The sequence below is a fragment of the Chrysochloris asiatica genome, unplaced genomic scaffold, assembly GCF_000296735.1.
Source record: "Chrysochloris asiatica unplaced genomic scaffold, ChrAsi1.0 scaffold00341, whole genome shotgun sequence".
NCBI classification, from domain to species: domain Eukaryota; kingdom Metazoa; phylum Chordata; class Mammalia; order Afrosoricida; family Chrysochloridae; genus Chrysochloris; species Chrysochloris asiatica.
This window is the reverse complement of record NW_006408859.1, coordinates 1064729-1085251: the sequence shown is the minus strand read 5'-3', so window position 1 is coordinate 1085251 and position 20523 is coordinate 1064729. Positions and strand designations below refer to the sequence as shown.

The window sequence follows — 20523 nt, the reverse complement described above, 5'->3', positions numbered from 1 at the left end:
TTTATGTCTGATAATGGTCTCTCTTATTTTTTCCCCTGCAAGATTAATTGCAATGGCTTCACTCTCAGCGACCAGAGAGGACTGCAAGCAGTGGGCGTGGGCATCTTCCCCAACCTGGGTCTGGTGAACCATGACTGTTGGCCCAACTGTACCGTCATATTTAACAACGGCAAGTGAGTATGTCTCTACCTGGGGGTGGTGTGATGGGGATAGAGAGACTTTATGGTGTTTTCTTCATTTGACTTAAAACAAACAGTTGAACCTGAACTAAGCAGGGATTTCAAATGTGCACCAAATAGGAATTTCATCTTAGAATTAAGTGTGGATGCGAGAACAGTAATGAGGATATCAAATAATTCCCTATGAGGTATTTCTTAGTCTCACATGTTTTAAGGTTGCTTAGATGTATGAGATAGCATCCTGGTGTGGTGATGTGGATTCATGCGCTGGATTGCAAAGTCAGTTTGAACCGCAAAAGTCGGTGGTTCAAGCTCACCAGCTGCTCCTTGGAAACCCTATACAGGATCGCTATGAGTTAGAACTGACTTGATGGCATGTAACAGCAACATATGTGTTAGATAAACCTCTAACTACTGTTTTAAAACTTGAAGACTGAGATTCTCTACTTAGAGGTCCTTGCAGAATATTGAAGGAGACGGGATCTGGCAGGAGTGAGCGTCAGTCAAGGAACTGGTAGGAATTAGAAAGCACACTTGTTCAAAGAAGTTTATTAGGAGAGAGTTTAATAGAGAATTCAATTAAGAGACACTTTGCAGAGTGTGGACAGGGCTTAAGGAACCAACAAGGAATCATATGTGTCCAGCAACAGCAAGAGGTCATTCTCACTTCTAGATCTTAGGGGCAAATCAAGGAAGCACTATGACTTGCAGCCAGTGAGATCTAGAACCAGGAGAGGGTGGCCACTCAGGAGGACCTATGACTGTAGAGAAACCAGCCACTACTAGAACCAGGGTGAGGCAGAAAGGAACCAGATGACTAAACACTCCTACCTTTCTCTCGTCCCACCTTCTGATCTCTTTCCATTGGCTGAATCCCAATCAGAAGCCAGAAGCCAAAAAGCCTGGGTACTGTAGACCTCAGAGGTCAGCCTCCCCACCCTTGAAGGCACAGATCAGGAGAAAAAGAGCACAACTGGATCTTGAGATTAAAAATGAAGAAAACCAGCAAAGGGAATGAGTTCCTGGTTATTCATGGCTCAGACTAGGGAGACTTGGGAGTAACAAGGCCTGAGCAATAGTATTTCTTTTGCTAGTAGAGACAGGTTCTCTTGACAGATGCAAGTTGACTTCAAGCCATTGACAACGAGCAGGTTTCTCCCCAACGTTTCCTGGAAGTCAAAGATGATAGTTTCTGGTTTTCAGGGGAGAACAAGGCTAAACCCCATTTTCCTTCCTATTTCTGAAAGCAAGGGGCTACATGACAATATACACTCACCTGCCAGTTTGTTGTACTGTGGTGGCCTGTGTGTTGCTGTGATGCTGGAAGCTATGCCATTGGTATTTCAAATACCAACAGGGCCCCCAATGGAGGACAGGTTTTAGTGGAGCGTCCAGACTAAGATAGACTAGGAAGAAGGACTGGGGGATCTACTTTGGAAAAAATTGGCCAGTGCAAACCTAACTAGCAGTGGAACATTGTCTGATGTAGTGCCATAAGATGAGCCCTGTTTGGAAGGTACTCAAAATACACCAGGGGGGGAAGAGTTGCCTCCTCAAAGAAGAGTGAACTTTAATGACATGGATGGAATAAACTTCTTAGGATCTTTACCTACTACTGTGGAATAAGTCCAAATCAGAAGAAACAGCTGAAAACATGCATTAATAAGTGAAATGTGGAATGTACAAAGTACATTCTAGGAAAATTGGAAATCATCAAAAATGAAATGGAACATATACAGATCAATATCCTAGGCATTGTTAAGTGCTGTCAAATCAGTTCTGACTCATAGTGACCCTGTATAGGATTTCCAAGGAGTTGCTGGTGAGTTTGAACCTGTGACCTTGTGGTTCAAACCAACATTGTGGTCCAGTGCATTTATCCTACAGTGCCACTCCAGGACTGCTAGGCATTAGTGAGTTTAAATGACTGATATTGGCCATTGTGAACTGGGCTATTATGCTTGGAATGGCAAATTGAAGAGGAATGAGGTTGCATTCATGATCAGAGAGAGCATTTAAAGATCTGCCTTGAGTGATAGGATATTATCCATATACCTACAAGGAATATGAGTTAATATGATTATTATTAAAATTTACAAACAAAGCACTAATGCCAAAGATGAGGACACTGAAGATTTTTACCAACTAGAATGGTTTAAAAAAAAAAATGCAATCAGGATGTATTGATAATTATTGGTGATTGGGATGGGAAAGTTGGAAATAAAGAAAGATCAGTCACTGGAAAATATGGCTTTGGTAATAGAAATGATGCTGGAGATCGCATTATAGAATTTTGCCAGACCAAGGTCTTATTCATTGCAGATATCTTTTTCAACAACATTATAAGTGGCAGCTATACACACGAACCTCACCAGATGGAATACACAAGAATCAAATTGACTACATCTGAGGAAAAAGGCAAAGGACAAGTTCAATGTCATTAATTATAATATGGTGAAGGGTTGTTGACTGCAGAATAGAACATCAATTGCAAATTCAAGTTGGAGCTAAGGAAAATTAAAACAAGTCCATGAGAGCCAGAATATGACCTTGATATTCCCACCTGAATTTAGAGACAACTTCAAGAACAGATTTGATGTATTGAACACTTATGACTAAAGAGTCGGAAAGTTGTGGGATGACATAAAAAACATCATACATAAAGAAACCAAAGGTCATTAAAAAGACAGGAACGAAAGAAAAGACCAAGATGGATATCAGCAGAGGCCCTGAAACTTGCTCTTGAACACAGAGTAACTAAAGTAAAAGAAATGATGAAGTAAAAGTGCCGAACAGAAGATTTCAAAGGGTGATTTCAGAAGACAAAGTAAAGTATTATAATGAAATGTACAAAGACTTGGAGTCGAAAATCCAAAAGGGAAATAAACACTAGGCATTTCTCAAACTGAAAGAACTAAAGAAAAAAGTTCAAGCCTTAGTTGCACATTTTGAATGATTCTGTGGGCAATATATAGACTGATGCAGGAAGCATCTGAAGAAAATGGAAATACTACACAGAGTCACTGTATCAAAAGGAATCGGACAGTGTTCAACCATTTCAAGAGGAGGCATATGATCAAGAATCAATGGTACTGATGAAAGAAGTCCAAGCAGCACTAAGTTTGGTGAAAAACAAGCTCCAGCAATTGAAATACCAATTGAGATGTTTCAACAAACAAATGCATCTCTGGAGGGGCTCACTCATGATTGCCAAGAAAGTTGGAAGATACTGGAAGAAATCCATATTCATGCTCATTCCAAAGAAAGGTGACCTACCGGAATGCAGAAATATCAAACAATATTATTAATGTCATACACAAGTCAATTTTGCTGATGATAATTAAAAAATGGTTGCAGCAGTAAGCACTTCAACAGGAAACTGTTGGAAATTCAAGCTGGATTCAGAAGAGGATATTGAATGAGGGATATCATTGCTGATATCAGATGGATTTTGGCTGAAAGCAGAGAATACCAGAAAGATGTTTGTCTGTGTTTTGTTGACCATACAAAGGCATTAGACTATGTGGATGATAGTAAATTATGGCTAACACTACACAGAATGGGAATTCCAGAATGGTGAATTGTGCTCACACAGAACATGTACGTAGACCAAGAAGCCATTGTTCAAACAGAACAAGGGGATAGTGTGAGATTTAAAACCAAGAAAAATCTATAGCTGGGTTGTATCCTTTCACCATACGTATTCAGTCTGTATGCTGAGCAAATAATCTGAGAAACTGAACTATATGAAGAAGAATGTGGTATCAGGATTGCAGGAAGGCACATTAACAATCTGTGATATGCAGATGACACAACTTTATTTGCTACAGCAAAAACGAAGCACTTGCTGATGAAGATCAATTACTACAGTTTTCAGTGTGAATTATACTTTGACAACAAGAAAACAAAAATCTTCACAACTGGACCAATCAGCAACATCATGATACATGGATAAAATTTTAGAATGATCAAGGATTTAATTTTATTTGGATCCACAATCAACACCCACAAAAGCAGCAATCGAATCAAATGATGTATTATGTTGGGTAAATCTGCTGCAAAAGATCTTTTTAAAGTGTTAAAGAGCAAAGATGTCACTTTGAGGACTAAGGTGTGCTTAGCAGAAGTCATGGTCTTTTCATTTGCTTCATATACATACAAAAGTTGGACAATGAATGAGGAAGACCAAATAAAAATTGATACCTTTGAATTATGGTATTAGTGGAGAATATTGAATATACTATAGACTGTCAGAAGAATGAGTACATCTGCCTTGAAAGAAGTACAGCCAGAAAGCTCCGTAGAAGCAAGGATGACAAGACTTCATCCCACTATTTGGGACATGTTATCAGGAGGGACCAGTCCCTGGAGAAGGACGTCAGGCTTGGCAAAGCAGAGGGTTAGCAAAGAAGAGGACTATTCTCAATGAGATGGATTAGATACTGTGGCTGCCACAATAAGCTGAAACAAAGATTGTGAAAATGGTGCAGGACTGGGCAGGGTTGCGTTCTCTCATTATGAGTCAGAACTGACTTGAAGGCTCCTAACAATAAAAATAACCCATGACAGTAGACTCTTAAGCAATTGAGAAAATCTCTCATTATGGCCCAGTTTATTTTGGTTCCAGATGATACTCTTCCTCCGACATTTCTGCTTCCCTTCCTGAGCCTAAATGACCTGGACACCATGATGTCATCTCAAGAGGACAGTTTGTGCTTAGCCAGGGTGGCAGAGAAGTTCAAATTCAGGCACATAAAGGGCAGGCTTTTCTAGTTGCCATTCCACTAACTGGTGGTGACCCAGGGCTCTCGCTTGTCAATACATGTAATAACTACAGGAACCTGGAAACATGTTCTTCAGATTATCTCTGGTATCTGCTCTGTATTCTTTGTGTCTACTCCCAGTGAGATGGATTGGCAAAGTGGCAGTATCAGTGGACTCAAGTGTGGCAACAATTGTGAGGTTGGCCCAGGATCAGGCAGTGTTTCATTCTGTTGTGCATAGGGTCGCTATGAGTCGGCACCGACTCTATGGCACCTAACAACAACAACAACAACAACTCATTTACAGCATCTGCATTCTACCTGAGCATCTTAGCTGTTAGGCAAAAAAAAAAGAAACAAAGGTGACTTTACAGTCACTGCCTAGTTGTCTGCTATAGTGGAAGAAGCCCTGGTCATAGTGTGAGGAACTCAGTTCTAATCCCAGCAATTTTCATACACTACCATGTCACCTAAGGAGCTCTGGTAGCGTAGTGATTTTGTATCAGGCTGCTAACCTCATGGTCAGCAGTTTGAAACTACCAGCTGTTCCATAGGAGAAAGATGAGGCTTTCTGCTCCCTTAAAGATTTACAGCCTTGGCAACCCTGTACAATGTTGCTATGAGTCAGAACCGACTCCACAGCACATAACAACAACAACCATGTCACCTGGAGTCCCTGGGTGATGCAAATAGTTAACTAACTTGCCTACTTTCTGAAAGGTTGGAGGTTTGAACCCACTCTGAAACACCTCAGAAAAAAGGCCTGGAACTAGGCTTCCAAAAAGTCATAGCCTTAAAAACCCTCAGGAACACACAGAGTCTCCACAAATTGGAACTGACTAGATGAAAACTGATTTTTTTGTTTTGTTGTGAATTGCTTATTTTATACATAGTTCATGCTTTCCCTAAGATGGACATTAAAAGAGGCAACGTTTATTCCTTCAGGATGCTTGTTGTTGGCAAGACAGTAACAACATCCCATATGTTTTTTGCTTTTAGCGTGGTACTTTAAAATTCTGACAGTCTCATTACCAAGTCACAGATGAGACCCAGTGAAGTGAAGGAGCTTGTTCAAGGTTGAGTACAGTTGGACCCAGAACTTCTTGTTCTTAACCCAATGCCCTTTCCACTATACCAGGCTGTCTTAAGCTAGAAGGTGCTGGGATAAAGGTGGTTTTCATAGCCAAAGCTTTGTTTGCTTAACCCAGAATGCTGTGCACTATTGCTAGGCTTACTGAATTATCCAGTTGTAATGATTTCTGTTCGGGTGTCTGTTTTGTCTTTCAGTCATGAGGCAGTGAAATCCATGTTTCACACCCAAATGAGGTGGGTCAGTCCTTTCAAGCACCCCTGCACCTCTGACCCATCTCCTTCAGTGCCTGGTTTGCTGGGGCCACCCATTCCCAAGACTCCTTGGCTGCTGTCTGTCTGTAATGTTCTTGTGAACCCCAGAGTCTTGTCTTTGCTGAGGGGTGCATCTCAATTCATTTAAATTAATCATTTTGTTCCTCATCCCACCCTTTGTTTACTTTGTTTCCTTCTCCCTTTTTTTATGCCCCATGTCTCCCTCACCTCTAATCCTGAAGCATGACAGTCCCTTCTTGTCCACAGCATCTCAGCGAAAGCCTGCGTCATCCTATAAACTCTGCTCACCATGAAATCAGTACTGTTGATATTACTGACCTACTAATGGACTGTGTGTTTATTCATAACCCCCAACTACTCACCCAGATTGAGTTCTGAAAACACTATCAACAATATATCTTTTTGATAAATATTTATTCATAGCTATGAGTTGCTTCTGGTCAACTGTCTATTAAAGTCAGTTTGGTTAGATTTTACGTTTGACTTTTCTTATTGAAAATCAAATGACCACAGACTGTCTTCCCCCCAGTTCCCTCCACCTTCTTCAGAGTGGTTTTAAAAGCATATGAAATAATTTTTGTATTTAAAACAAAATACCCTGTGGGAGTTGAGGGTAGGAGTCGTTGGTGCATCTGTGTTTGTGTTGGTGTACAGCCTGGCTTTGGTTCCTGGGCTTAGATTCCACATCTGCAGAGTGAAAGTCAGGATGAGAAGGTCTCTAGGTACCTTTTCTAGTCTTAAGTCTCTGTGACTTTGGCTCTGTTCTTAAGATCTACAAGAAATAGTTACTTCAGTTGCCTAGCTGTAACTCTATTAGCTGAACTGTAGAATTGCAGCCTGTTAGAGAAGGAAGAAGGAGAGTGGATGGGGCTGTGATCAAAGTGCTCGGCTGCTAATAGTAAGACCAATGATTTGAACCTCTCAGCTGCCTGTCGGGGAAAAATATGGCAGTATGCTGCTGTCAAGATTTTAGCCTGGGAAACTCTATGGGACAGTTGTACTCTGTCCTGTAGGGTTGCTGTGAGTGGGAATAGACTCCACAGCACACAATAACAGCAGATGTGGAAGGGGCCTAAGCCTGGGCTACAATCCTCATCTCCTGATTACCTTTCCGGTCCTCATTTTACCCCAACTCCAAGTAAGGTAAGGTAAAGCATTCACATAGATGATTTTTTCTTATTTAATTGATTTTAAATTAATTTGATTTGAAAATTCTGTAACACCACTCAAGCAAATTGAGACACTCAGAGACGTGGCAAGAATTGGTTTAACAAAGCTCCTGGAAAGTCTAACCCAGTCACTGTTGAGTGAGGACATGTCACTAGGGTGAGTTGTCTTTATAAGGGGCAAGTGGAGGCAGGAGGGCTTACTCACCCTATCAGGGCCAAATATCAGAGATCACATTCAATACTGGACCCAGACCTGTCACTTGGAACTACTTAGGCCATTACCCATTCCCATCCAGTCAATTTTAACCCATAGCAATTCTATAGGACAGGATAGGACTTCCCTGCAAGGTTTCCAAGGCTGTAAATCTTTATGGAAGCAGACTGTCACAGCTTTCTCCTATGAAGTGACTGGTGGATTTGAACTGTCAACCTTTCATTTAGTAGCCAAGTGTTTAACAACTGCACTATCAGAACTCCTTTTTAGGACATTAATGTAGTCCTAAAGAGCAAGATCAATACATCTTGATTGCATGTTTGATCGATTTCAAGATGTATTGATCATTACTGGTGATTGGAATGCAAATATTGGGAGCAAAGAGGAAGGGTCAGTAGTTGGAAAATATGGCCTTGGTGATAGAAATTATGCTGGAGAACACATGATAGAATTCTGCAAAATCAATGATTTGTTCATTTCAAATACCTTCTTTAGACAGCATAGGAGATGACTATACACATGGACCTCACCAGATGGAATACACAGAAATCAAATGGACTACATCTGCGGAAAGAGATGATGGAAAAGCTGAAAGAGTTTTAAGATGCCTAGTAATAAAAGTCTAAATTGTCTTGCAGAGATTACTGGCGAGGGCTTAGAAGGAAATGAGGAGAGCTATAGAGAAAGTCTCTATTATCTTAGAGAGTACATACAGCACCAGCAACAGAATATTGGTAGAAATGTGGACATTAAATGTGCTTCTGGTAAGGCTTTAAAAGAAAATGATGAACATGTGATTGGACAGTGGAAGAAGGGTTGATGCTTTCTATGCAGTGACAAAGAAACTGTAGGAACTGTGTTCAACATATTTGGAAGGTAGAACCTTTAAGTTATGACTTTGCATATCTGGCTGAGGAGATTTCTAAACAAGAACTTAAAGGGGTGGTGTGGTTTCATTTTATTCATAGTAAAATGCAAGAAGAAAGAGATGGACTTACAAACAAACTGCAAAATGAAAACAGAATGTAAATATTTGGGAAATTCTGTTTTTCAGACTAAGGACACATATTCTTGAATGGTTATAGAGATGTCATCACTCAATCTTTTGTTAAGGAGTGTAAGCCTGTCACTACCGTAAGAGAAAACAGCATCGCTTAGACTAAAGGGATCAGAAGTAGGATAAAAGGGAATAAAACTACCTGTCTCTTGAAAATCTACAGGCAGGAATCAGGGTGAAGAAGCATTATCTGTTAGCCTTGAAGGAAAGAAAAGGACCATCTTTGGAGTAGCTGGGAGCTCAGCGGAACTATCAGAAGGAACACGAAAAGTAGTGCTTTCTTAGCTTCACAGGACTGCACTCTGGTCTCCTGGATCTCAAAGGGTGGCCCACAACCTCCTAGGTTTCAAAAAGATGCATCTTTGCCAGTTTGGTTCCTGCTATTCTAGTGTGCCAGTGGGATGGGCCTAACACCCAGACTGAGGGGGCAGTGCTGCTATGCTCAAGGAGTAGAAGAATGGGGCCTGCCAGGGCTGAGTGCTAAGATGAACAAGGAGAATGGAGCCACCCAAAGTTGAGGGAGCAGTCAGGCTGGCAGGCAGAGCTGAAGCCCAGGACTGAGAGGTCTCCACACAGAATTCAGAAAGCCTGACCAACACCCAGCATATGGTGGGGCAAGACCATTGCCTAGATGGTCCCAAAGAACAGAGGATTATTTTTATGCTTTGAGAGCTAATGTAACCTGTTCTGCTGGGTTTGAGACTTGCTTGGTGCCTTGTTATCTTTTCTTTCCCTCTAACTTCTCCCATTTGTAGTAGAAATGTCTACTTGGTGCCTCTTCCACCCTTGTACAGATAATTTGGACTGCAGATTTCACATGTAAACAGATAAAGAGGATTCCTCCCCTCCCCCAGGATGGAATACCCCTAGAGTCTCACCCATATTTGATTGAGGTGATTCAGAAAATGAGATCTGGGACTTGGAGTTGATTGAAGACATTGGGACCGTGTGATGGGGTGAATGTGTTGTAGATGTGGTATTGACATGTATTTTGGAGGTCCAGAGGATGGAATGTTATGGACTGAATTATGTCCTCTAAAAATGTATTATAAATCCTAACCTCTATGCTGAGGTTGGAGTCTTGCTGTGGCGCTGTAGGATAAGCACCGGACTGCAAAGTTAGTTTGAACCGCAATGTTGGTGGTTCAAACTCACCAGCCACTCCTTGGAAACCCTACAGTGGGTCACTATGAGTTGGAACTAACTTAAAGGCACTTTACAACAACAAATGCTGTGGTTATGATCCCATTGGGGAATGGGTTGTCTTCGTTATGTTAATGTGGCAGGTTAGTGTGGAATGCATTTTGGTTCATTCTCTTTTCCGATATAAAAGAGATTAAACAAGCAAGCTAGGAAGCAGACTTGGAGGAAGACTTATGCCAAGCACATGAGAATCACCCAGGAGCAGAAATCCAGAAGAGACAACGACCTTCCTCCAGACCTCACAGAGAAAGAAAACCTTGCTTTAGAGCTGGTACCTTGAATTCAGACTTCCAGCATTCTAGAAAATAGTGAGAAAAGAACTTTCTGTTTGTTCAGGCCACCCACGTGGTATTTCTGGTATAGCAGCACTAGAGGGCTAAGCAACACCCTAAACATGAACTCTATCCATTATGCAACATCTCTGGAGCCAGGGTTTTTAACTGTAAATGACCACCTCAGACACCTGGACATCATGTCAGCAGCTTTCAGCTGTTGCTTGCTATGTTATCAATTTATAGCATGCAGAAGAAGGGGGCTGCTTTTGAGGGGACACCTTCTGTGGTATTGAAATCTTGCCCTGTCTTTCAACAGTATGGAACTCAGCTTTCCTGGGAGGTAAAAGAAACGAGTGTGGGTTCCTTCATAGAAGCTGCCTCCCTCGCCTTCTGCATCCCACCACTTATTATCTAGGTGATGATTACTCAATGGGCGGTGAGGCCCCAGAACCCTGGGAAGATACAGAAGCACAATTTGGAATCCAGTTTGTAGGGCTCACCACTTGTTTTCTTTGGCTGTTTAGCCTTGTGGGTAGAAGTTGCATGGTTTGTTTGGCTTTACTGGATGTCTCGCAGTGGGTTTTGTCTTCAGTGCATTCTGTATCATATGGTAAGGTGGGTGGGGATGTAGGTAATTGGAGGATAAGGTCTTGATTGGAAGGGACCTGAAATGCCTTCTGTTCTTGGTAACCATCTTCAATCAGAAAGTTGTGTCTCCCAATAAACACAAAAGTAAACCGTGAAGCCGACTAACAGAGCTTGCCTTTGATTATTTGCTTAACTGCTTGTACTCCCCAATGGCTCTCTGACTGGTGGTACAACCAGTTTGCCCTTGACTTCTTACTAAAAGGTTGATAGTTTAAATTCACACATGGGCACTTAAAAAAAAAAGCTTCACAATCTACTTTTGTAACGATTACAGCAAGAACACCCTCTCAAGCAGTTCTTCTCTGAAACACATGGGTCACTGTGAGTCACAATGGGCTCACCAGCAGCAGGTTTGAGGTTTTTTTCTTTTGGTTTAAGCATATGGGTCCTCACTCAATATGGGCCTGAACTTGACTCAGCATTTACAAACAACATTGGGATGAAAGTTAAGAGAGGTCTAAAAGTTAGACAAAACGGGTCAAAACTATAGGTAATTAAATATGTGTTTCTCAGAGAGTGGTTCCAAAACTAACCAGAAATGATTTTTGGCTCTTCTTTTGTTTGGAGTTTTTGCCCTATCATTAGTACTTTGGTTTGTTTGCAGACAATAAGTAAACATATAGGGACAATTGCAGGCATGAAAGCTATGTTTGATTTTATGACCAGGCTACCAGGAGTCCTAGTGTGGCACTGCAGGACAATGCACTGGACTGCAAGGTCAGTTTGAGCTGCAGGGTTGGTGGTTCAAACTCACCTGTTACTTACTCCTCAGAGACCCTAACAGGGTTGCTGTGAGTCAGAACCAACTCCACGGCACTCAACAACAACAGCAACCATCACCACTTTTACCAATAATCTATTTGAATTGATTTCAGAGGGATTAATTGAGTGGAGCAGATTTGATTGTTAAAATGAGTGAAGTGGAATTATCCAGAAATCTATCCTTAGGTCATATTTCCGCTCTTTGATTTTTGTAGGAATGAGACTTCTCAAAGTGCTAGTGGAAGTCACTGTTTTTGAGGTTCTGCTCCTTGAAACCTGGGAGAGCATGTATCCCACTTCAGTAGCCCTGGACTTGATTTATTCTTTCCTCTTTCCCTGCTCCAGAATTGAGCTACGAGCCCTGGGCAAGATCTCAGAAGGAGAAGAGTTGAAGGTGTCCTACATCGACTTTCTCAATGTTAGCGCAGAGCGTAAAAAGCAGCTGAAGAGCCAGTATTACTTTGACTGCACCTGTGAACACTGCCAGAAAGGACTGAAAGATGACCTTTTCCTGGGGGTGAAAGATGACCCGAAGGTACACACAGCCCCCCCACTACTTGGATTTTTGTGACCATCTCTCTCTCTCTCCCTTTTTTTAAAAAAAGTTCTTATTGTGAATTGAGTGATAGTTTACATGGGAGAACATTGGTTTTACACTCATCGTTTCATTGCAATAATTACAGTCCCCTCCGTGCATTATCATTCAACAGTATTTGCTTCTATTCCCTTTGTTTTTTTGGGGGTGGGGTGGGTGGATATACACAAAAGGGCACATTTAAACAACCAAAGGGCACATTCTGCAAGCCTGCCTCCTGGCCACCAGCACACAGTCTTTCTCTTCCCATGAGTCTAGAGTCCTTAGCTGCTCCATTTGTCCATGTCCTCATCTCTGCCTCCATCTCTGGTGTCACTGCTTCTCTGGATAGGGTCTCACATTCCACTCATACTCTTCTTATGGTCCTAAGGTTGTGACCATCTATTAAGGAGCAAGTCCAGGTAGATTTCCTAGTTAATTAGTTCACCCTGTGCCCATTGGTTTCTTAGAAGGCTGTCCCCTAACCTTGAGGAGGTATCATGGTATGGACAGAACATCCCTAGCTGGAATCATAGTGCCAACAATTATCAGGTGTTTGATTTGGGGAAGTTACTCAGTTTTCACATTTGCAAAATAGGGATATGGCACCCATTTCAAAGGGTCGTTATTGGATTAGGCAGGATGATGTATGTAAAATGACTGGCATATAGATTTTAGTTCCTCTTCTCCCTTTGCAGACTAAGTAATGCTGAGAATTTCAGATACTGAATTCTCATGGGCAAAGAGGTTTGTTGTCTGGTTATCACAGAGGTATTCCTAGTCTCCCAGAGATGGGCAGTATGGAGATGGGGCAATGTTGAGATTGGTTAATATCATTAACTCCTGAGTGGGCTGTTACCTGGTTAACAGTCAGACCACTGTGTCTCTCCAGAGAGGAAGGCTAACTAAGAATGTTAAGCTGTGCAGTCTCCTCCCTTGTGCATGTAAGATACAATTCACTGAGGCATACTCAAATATGCTTCTAAATTCACTTAACAAATTCTGTATACTACGTGTGGACAGATAAATCACCTCTAGTTAGAACACACTCTACGAGCAAAAACAACTTGGAGGTCCAGATTTGGTGACCCTGTCTATGACTTCATTACTCATCAGTGTCTGTGCTAATATTCAGATAACAGTATTCCCTCACTTGACGCAGCTCTCATTTCATACTCAAGCTAGTCTAGACATTTTCTTTTTGCCACTTATTTTGTTCTTTAAATATAATATTTTTTTCTCCCTTTGACCAGGCAGTTCTACTCCTAAGAATCTAGTCTATAGATATACTTGTACATATGCGCAAAGATACATGTAGAGGAACATGCATCACAGCATTGTTGAGGACAGCAAATTGTTGAATAAGACTTAAATAGCCACCAACAGGGAATTATTTGAATTAAAGGAACAGCCTAAAGCTATTAAAGCTAACAAGGTAGATCTTTATATAGATATGGAATGAATTCTTTTACTTAAGAGACAAAACAGGGGCAGAATGGTGTAGTCTCTGCTCACAACCCAAACTAAACCCATTGTCCCTGATTCAATTCTGACTCATAATGACCCTATATAGGGTTTCTGAGACTGTAAATCTTTCTCCTGCAGACAGCTAGTGGGTTCAAACTGCCAACCTTATAGTTCGCAGCCCAACACCTAATCCATAGTGCTACCAGGACTCCTTTATGCATTTTAAACCAAAAGGTTGGTGGTTCAAGCTCACCAGCTGCTTCCTGGAAACTCTATACAGGAATGCTGTGAGTTGGAACTGACTCATCAGCACTTAACAACAACAACAATCATAAAAATCAAAAGGTACACATGCACACCCATGCACACACATGTGTATAAGCATAGTCAGTCTCTGTCTACTTACAAGTAGGAGGAGGAAGCTATGACTAATGGGTCAGCAGTGGCCTGGGATGGGGAAATTGAGAATCATCCCTCCAAGGCAGGAGATAAAGCAGCTGGTACCCAGGATGAATATGCTCTATGTAGGAACAATGTCCTTTTCATAGAATCTAAGGTTCTGTATTTCAATAAGTGTGTGAGGCACTGAACACAGCACCTTAGGAGCTACTGTGTCCGCCCTCACCCTGAACTTTCAAAACCTACAGTATAATAGTACATGTATTATCTAGGAGCACTGGTGTGCTAATCGAAAGGTCGACAGTTCAAACCCACCAGCCACTGCATTTGAGAAATCTGAGACTGTCTGATCCCATAAAGATGTACAGTCTCTGAAACCATAAGGAGCACTTCTACTTTGTCCTATAGGGTTTCTATGAATCCGAGTCAACTCGAGGGTGGTGGGTCTTTGGATTTCATCTCTACAAGACAGCATTCCTTCCTATTTCCTGATCCTGAGTATTTATTTTATAACTTGTTCCCACCACCACTTAATTTTTTTTTTTTTTGTTAAGAGTCCAGATCCTTTTTCTCTTTCTTCTAAAATGAAATCAACTATGTAGTCATTTCTGTAAAACTTGCATAATTTATCTGGCAGTTTCAGCACTTGCCGTTTAACCATTAGTTCCTTCATCTTAATGATGCCATTCCCAGTTGATGACAGTATGCCCGTGTCTATCTGTCTGAACTGCAGAGTGGACCTCTCTCCTGATAGATTGATGATCTATGATTGAACAGATCTGGTTTCAAAACAATAATTTCCATTCCTTGAATGTCAAATTGGACTGTTCTTTGGCACTGTAGCATAAGCACTGGCTGCTAACTATAAGGTTGGAGGTTCAAACCCACCAGTTGCTCTTTGGAAAACCTATACAGAATCACAGTGAGTCAGAATGTGCCTCACAGCACATAACAACACCACCAACATTAAAATAACTCAAAATAAAGACAATGCTCAAAAGTGAGCTGCAAAAGGTATCTAAAAGTACATTATAATGTAGTAGAAAAGATAATCGAAAAATAATTAGGAAGCATGCGTTCTAATTTTTGCTATGAGCTTAAACAAGTCTTTTGGCAAGTGTCTTCCTTTTGTGCCTCAGTTTCCTGATCTGCTCCCTTCTATACTTTCTTCTTGTTTTACTTCTGTATATTTCATGGGTGGGGAACCTTTTTTTCTGCCAAAATTTATAACATCATTCATAGGCATTACAAAATTATCTATTTAAATGTTAACCTGCTATATTTGGTCAAATATTTAATTAACTCACCCATAATGTGATGGCTGGAACTGCGGTTGCCTTGGCAGGGCCAGACCAAATGATTTGCAGGCTTTATACGGCCTCAGAATGGAAGTTCCCCACCCCTCATGTATTTTGAGGCTCCTAAAGAAAACTCCTTGCTTGCTGAAAGTGAAGAGGACTTAAAACATTTACTGATGAAGATCAAAGAGCACAGCCTTTGATATAGATTACATCTCAATCTAAACAAGACAAAAATCCTCACCACTGGACCAATAAACAACAATCTTCTTAACGGAGAAAAGATTAAGTTGTCAAGAGTTGGTTTTGGCTGCTTCAGAATCAACACTCATGGAAGCAGCAGTCAAGAAATCAAACATATTGCATTAGACAGTTCTGCTGCATAAGACTTCTTTAAAGTGTTCACGAACAAAGATATCAATTTGAGGACTAAGTTATGATCTTTTCAATAGCCTTATATGTATATAAAAGTTGGGCAGTGAATAAGGAAGACCATAGAAGAATTGATGCATTTGAGTTATGGTGTTGGAGGAGAATATTAAAAGTCCCATGACTGCCAGAAGAATAAACAAATCTATGTTGGAAGAAGTACAGCCAGAATGCTCCTTGGAAGCCAGGATGGCAAGACTTTGTGTCTCATACATCAGACATATTATCAGGAGGAATGAGTCCCTAGAGAAGGACATCATGCTTAGTGAAGTGGAGGGTCAGTGAAAAAAAGGAAGACCCCCCCCAACAAAATGTATGGGCACAGTGTAACTTTGAACAGTAGGCTCAAAGTAACAACAATTGTGAGGATGGCGTAGGATCAGGCAGTGTTTCATTCTGTTGTGCATAGGGTCATTATGAGTCACAGCTGACTTGACAGCGCCTGATAACAACACAGCTACCAAAACTGAACGGCACTCAACAGCACTTAACAACAACAATCAAAACTAAAGCTAAAACCAAACCATTGCACCCTGTATAGGGTTTCCAAGGTTAACTGGTCTTGGTGGGTTTAAAGCTTCTTAAGAGGGGAGACATAGGAGCTCTGGTGGCACTGGGGGATAAGCATTGGACTACTAGTCCCAAAGTCAGAGGTTTAAATCCACCAGTCACTCTGTGGGAGAAAGATGAGGCTGTCTGCTTCTATAAAGGAAGCCCAAAGGAGAAGTTCTGAGTCCGACAGAGTTGCCATGACTCAGTGGCAATGCTTACCGATTAAAGAAGGGGGGGCCTTACTAAGAGGTCCCTGTATCCTGTCTGCTGATCGAAAGGTTTCCTGCCTTATTCTAAAAAGTGAAAAATAGTCCTGTTTTCTTTCTCAGAGAAGGGTCATATCTTAGTGTCTTTGTGCTACTATAGCATTAGTACCACAAGTAGATGACTATAATTACCAGAAATTATTTCTCACCGTTTAGGCAGCTAGAAGTCTGATTTCAGTGTACCCACTCCGGCAGAAGCCTTCCTCTCTGTCTGTTAGCTCTGGGGGAAGGTCCTCATCTCTTTCAGCTTCTGTTCTTTAGCGATCTTCATGTGTCCTGGCATCTGTCTTCTCTCATCTGTGCTTCCATGCTTCTGTGCCTCTTCTCTTCTTTTTGGATCTCCAAGTTTATAGAATTAAAGATACACCCTCCACTGATATGGCATCATTTATATAACAAAGAAAATTTGATATCCAAATCTGTTTTAGGGTTTAGTAATCCAACGCATATTTTAGGGAGGATGCAATTCAGTCCATAACAGAGCTTATCTTCAACTTTTTCTACAAGCTATGCTTGTAGAAAATTAATAACCTCTCAGTTAAGCTGTTGTAGGAACCTTGGAAGTTGCCTCCTTTAATTTTTTTAAACTGATTTCCAGAGCTTAAAGGACAGTCTTCCTTACAACATCAAATTGAGAAAGATTTTTTATTAATCTGTCAAGCAAGAAAGGGGACCTAGTGTGGTGCTGTGGGATAAAGCACTGGACTGCAAAGTTGGTTTGAGCCACAAAGTTGGTAGTTCAAAATCACCAGCTACTCACTGGAAACCCTACACAGGGTTGCTATGATATCCTTTTGGTCAAGACAGGGAAATACAGACTGGATGCTAAGACATTTGGAAAGGTTTGAATGGTCATATGCAAAAAGACCTCATTTCGTGAATTCTAATTGTAACTGGTATAGGGTTTTGGAGTCAAGCCCATAGCCTCTGTCCTCTCCCTGTGGTGACTAGTATTTAAATCAGTGACTCAGGTGAAGACAAAATTTGCTGAAGAATATCTGTAGAATGTGTGCTTAACTTGAAGCAAAGAGGGAGAATGACACGAATTTTGGGTGATCTAGTCAGAATCCAAAATGGCAGAGAAGACACAACATGATACATGTCAGGTGTCCAAACGCCCATGCCTGAGCCCAGGGTGTAGCTAGCTGGCTGGCAGCAAAGCTCTGGGGCTTGGTCCATAGGAAACACAATATGAGTCAGAAGCATGATGAGGGAGGGAGCAGGAAAAGCTATTGGGATTTTGAGTAGCATTTACATACATGAATCACTAATTGTGTACTACATTGAATTTCAAAGTTGGCAGCTGTTAAAAAATGGAATGGGCTTTCAACTCAGTGTCTCTCACTTCCCTTCCCAGCCATCTCAGGAAGTGGTGAAGGAGATGATACAGTTCTCCAAGGATACACTGGAAAAAATTGACAAAGCTCGCTCTGAGGGTTTGTACCATGAGGTAAGAATCCTTTTTTTTTTTTTCCCAAATAGAGGATGGGTTGGGGAGGAGAATGGAAAGGCTCTCTAGCTATGGTAGGGAATGAGATAAGGATGAACAGTTATCATTCAGGCTCTTTCATCTGAATATATCCTTTGACTGAGACCACAACTCTTGTGAACCTCAAACCTTTAGCACTTCTTGGGGGTGTGTTCTCAGTGACTCTCCAACCCACTGAAACTGGGTCTGAGGAAGCAAAGGCACCTAGACAGATGGCCCTGAGGGACCTGTGATAATCTCAGCTTGGCATCTGGTATGGCAGAATGGAGACAGTAGAGAGAGTGGGAGTGGGTTGCTTGCTTTCCCATAATTCAGTTCTGCAGTTTCTAGTCTTCACTGAGCATCAACCCTGGCTATAGAAGCATCAGAAGGAGCTCTTGTAGCATAGTGGTTATGAGTTGGGTTGCTAACCACAAGGTCAGCGGTTTGAAAATACCAGCTGTTCCACAGGAGAAAAGATGAGGCTTTCTACTCCCATAAAGATTTACAACCTTGGAAACCCTATGCCGAGTCACTATGAATCGGAACCAACTCCATGGCATATAGAACAGAAGTCCTCAACACTGGCTTTACACTGGAATCACCTTTTGAAACTCTTGATGTCCAGACCACACACCAGAACAATTTTACTGGAATCTCTGGGGATGGGACCCATGCATCAGTCCTTTTAAAAGCTCTTTTGTGATTTCAAAATGCAGGGAAAGTTGAGACGCACTGCACACTGCTGTCAAATTCGCTTGGGCAGCTTGTTAGAAATAGATTCCTGTGTCGTGCCTCACTTCTTTGATTTGATTCATCCAACCTGCAACAGTGCACAAGAACCATGCAGCAGTATTATTTTGATAAGCTCTTTAAGCAACCCTGGTTTGGATGCCACTAGAACATGGCAACGTGGGAGACTGATGTCTGCTAATTTCTATATTTTATCCCTGTTCTTCGTCTTCCTTTATTCACTCATTCATTGCACATTTTTGAGCCCTTATTGGGATGGCTAACCCAAACCATATTCTTTGTCTCTCAGGAGTTCTACCGGGTGAGAGAGACAGACACATGGGCAAAGTGTTAATGTGCCATATGGAAAACTTATGTCAGATGTGTGAGTTAGGAGTTGTAGCAGTCAGGAGGGCTCTACTGACCTGTTCTTTTTCACTTCTTCCTCTTTTCTATTCAAACAAACTTCTTGTTAGCACCAGGTGTAGGGCTGAGCTTTGTCCCATGGGCTTAACAGGATTGTCTTTAAGATGAATGATCACCAGTTCCTGCATAGCCACACCTCCACCAGTTGCCTCGGGGGCTTCTGGGAAAGTTTCAGAGCAAAATTAATTCTCGATCATTGTAAATGGAAAGAGTTGTGTAGCATTTAGCTGATTATGGTAGCCAGAGAAGACAAGAAGAACATTTAAAATGTAGGGACCCTCTGATTCTGTAGGGTACAACCTTAGCTTATGTCTACACGCGAATGAGTCTGGAAAACCTGACTCCAAGCTCAATGGAGTCAATACAGTTCCTGGGAATTTCTCGCTCTTCTGCTGATACATCATGTACACTTCCAGCAGGGCAGACTGTCCAACCTCACTGCACGGAAGATACCCAGGGGTTTCTGGACTGTGGATGCCAGGGTCTCTCCCCAGATATGTGGTCTCAATTAGTCTGGGGGAAGGACCAGACAGAAACTTTTTACAAGCTCTCCAGATGATACCAATGTGCAGCCTGGGCTGCAAGTGCCTGATACGGTGGTTCAGAACACAGGTTATAAAGCGCAACTGCTTGGTTTAAACCTCACCCCATTGTTTTCTACCTGTGTGACTTTGACAAATTACTCTTTCTGTGCTCAGTTTCCTCATCGGGTAGTAATACCTACCTTGTTGCATGGTTGTGAGAGTAAGCATATATATATATATATATATTATTCTCAAATACCTGGTATGATACTGTAGGATAAGCACCAAAAGATTGGCAGTTCAAACCCACCAGCCAGTCCTGGAAACTATACAGGGTTGCTATGAGTTGGATCCAACTTGATGGCACTTAATAACAGCAACATTCTCGTAACAGTGCAACAAGGTATCATTGCATACATTGAGGGGGATTCAAAAAGTTCATGGGAAAATGTCATGCTCTCTGTCTTAAGCACTGCAAAGTTTTATTACTTGTAAAAAGGAGACAGGGAGATCAATCTCAAAAAACACTGTCTCGTTGTTGTTGTTAGTTGCCATCAAGTCGTTACTGACCCATAGCGACCTTATGCACAGCAGAATGAAACACTGCCCGATCCTGGGCCAACCTCACTACTGTTGCCATGCTTGAGTCCATTGATGCTGCCACGTGGCCAATCCATCTCGTTGGGGGTCTTCCCTTTTTCTCTGACCCTCCACCTTACCAAACATGATATCCTTTTCCAGTGACTGGTCCCT

General features: G+C 41.6%; 1 protein-coding gene across 1 annotated transcript in view; it reads left to right on the top strand.

Annotated features, from left to right (window-relative positions):
• The window catches only part of SMYD1 (SET and MYND domain containing 1), a 48689-nt gene that overhangs the window by 23939 nt on the left and 4227 nt on the right, over positions 1-20523 (top strand). Inside the window, exons 4-7 of the mRNA XM_006875856.1 lie at positions 43-173; positions 6230-6268; positions 11981-12170; positions 17978-18070. Of these exons, the coding sequence (XP_006875918.1) occupies positions 43-173; positions 6230-6268; positions 11981-12170; positions 17978-18070 (453 nt within the window). The remainder of the gene's footprint in view (positions 1-42; positions 174-6229; positions 6269-11980; positions 12171-17977; positions 18071-20523) is intronic.